This window comes from Fukomys damarensis, unplaced genomic scaffold (assembly GCF_012274545.1).
Source record: "Fukomys damarensis isolate Sample0158 unplaced genomic scaffold, DMR_v1.0_HiC HiC_scaffold_8, whole genome shotgun sequence".
Taxonomy (NCBI): Eukaryota; Metazoa; Chordata; class Mammalia; order Rodentia; family Bathyergidae; genus Fukomys; species Fukomys damarensis.
Genome location: NW_022900920.1, coordinates 33,509,409 through 33,510,830, shown reverse-complemented (window position 1 = coordinate 33,510,830; position 1,422 = coordinate 33,509,409). Strand labels below are relative to the sequence as shown.

Below are 1,422 nucleotides of genomic sequence, written 5' to 3'. Positions count from 1 at the left end.
CACTGCAAAGCAGATCCCTTCTCCGCGATGCACCGTGAGTACCGCGCCCGGCTCCTGTCCCGCTGTCTGCCCTGCTCAGAGCCAGTGCGGCCCGGCCCTGCGGCCCGACCTGGAGGCCACGCTGGCTTCTCCGGTCCCTCTCCCCCTCGCCTGGCGATTCCTGCCTCCAGACACTCCGGTCTGCCTCGTCAGCCGTGCTCATCGCTCTCTGCCTCCCACCTTCCCGTGCTGGTCACCCACTTTTGCTGCGTCCACCTGCCCCTCCTAGGTCCACAGCCTGGCCATGCCAGTCACCCAGCCCTCGTTGGTCTTTTGCCCTGGGCCGGAAGACCATTTATTTGGCAGACAGTTCTCTGGATGCTGTGTGTGTTCGCCTCTCCTGTCCTCCCTCCCCACATCTCACCGTTTTCAAACTTAGAGTTGTGGGTGTCCAAAGGAGACTCCCAGGCTGGGCAACCACAGGGTGCGGACCTTTGGGCACAGGAGCATGCGACGGGGTGCCCCCTTCTGACCCTGGACTCTCAGCCTCTCTTCTTCACCCTCCCATCCTGGTCAAGGCTTCTTCAGGGCTGCTCTGAAATATTTCCTCAACCCCCCTCCCCTAGCTCCCCTTCCTTTCCCTTAGAGTTGGGACTCTGGGGTTGGCGGGATGTAGCGGTCATCCTTCCCTCCCTGGGCCCTGAAAGGTGCTCTGAAAAACAAAGAGGGGTTCTGAGGAGAAATGAAGTCCAGCAGGCAGCGAGCAGAGCAGCCCCCAGGCCGCCCTGGGCAGAGGCAGCTCCCGTGCCTCCCGTTCCCGCAGAAGATTGGGTGAGGCAGCACCCTGGCCAGGTCGGCAAGGAGCAGAAAAATGAGGGAAAGAACAAAAGAAAGGCAAATGCCAACTGTAGGGAGCAAGGAAAGAAATCAAAACAAAGAGAAAGAAACCAAAGAAGGGAAATTGGAAAGATTCTACAGGAAAAAAAGAGAAGGGGAGAAAGGAAATAGGAAAAGAGGACAATATTTTAATAAAATTTGAATTTATTTCATTCATGTTAATTAATTCTTTAGCTCGGAAAACTATTTGTGAGATTTTTCAGCAGGCGCTTTTTAAAAAGACAAATAGGATTCTAAACAGAAACCCCTTCCCATCTGTAGATTAATAATTAAGGGTTATTTTGTAACTTTTCTCCAGGAAACTTTTTTAGACCTGACTTGGATCTATGCTTAAAACGAGAGCGCAAGGAGGGAGAGGCTTGTATTTGTCTGTGCATTCTCTAGCTTTACAGAAGGCCTTTAAAAACTACCCTAAACGTGTTTCCCTAGATAATTTCCAAGCTCAGGAAGCCCGAGCCGGGGGCTACGGGCCGCCGCGGGTCTCGTGAACCTCGGGGAAGCCTCGCTCCTTTCGGAGGGAGCGGAACCGGGCCGCGCGCCACCCTC

At 54.2% G+C, this 1,422-nt stretch overlaps 1 protein-coding gene across 2 annotated transcripts in view; it reads left to right on the top strand.

Annotated features, from left to right (window-relative positions):
• Positions 1 to 6: 6 nt before the first annotated feature.
• The window catches only part of Pax2 (paired box 2), a 66,939-nt gene continuing 65,523 nt past the window's right edge, over positions 7 to 1,422 (top strand). For both annotated transcript variants that reach the window (XM_033761469.1, XM_033761468.1), the window contains exon 1: positions 7 to 34. In XM_033761469.1, coding sequence (XP_033617360.1) covers positions 28 to 34 — 7 coding nt within the window. In that variant the 5' untranslated portion in view covers positions 7 to 27. The remainder of the gene's footprint in view (positions 35 to 1,422) is intronic.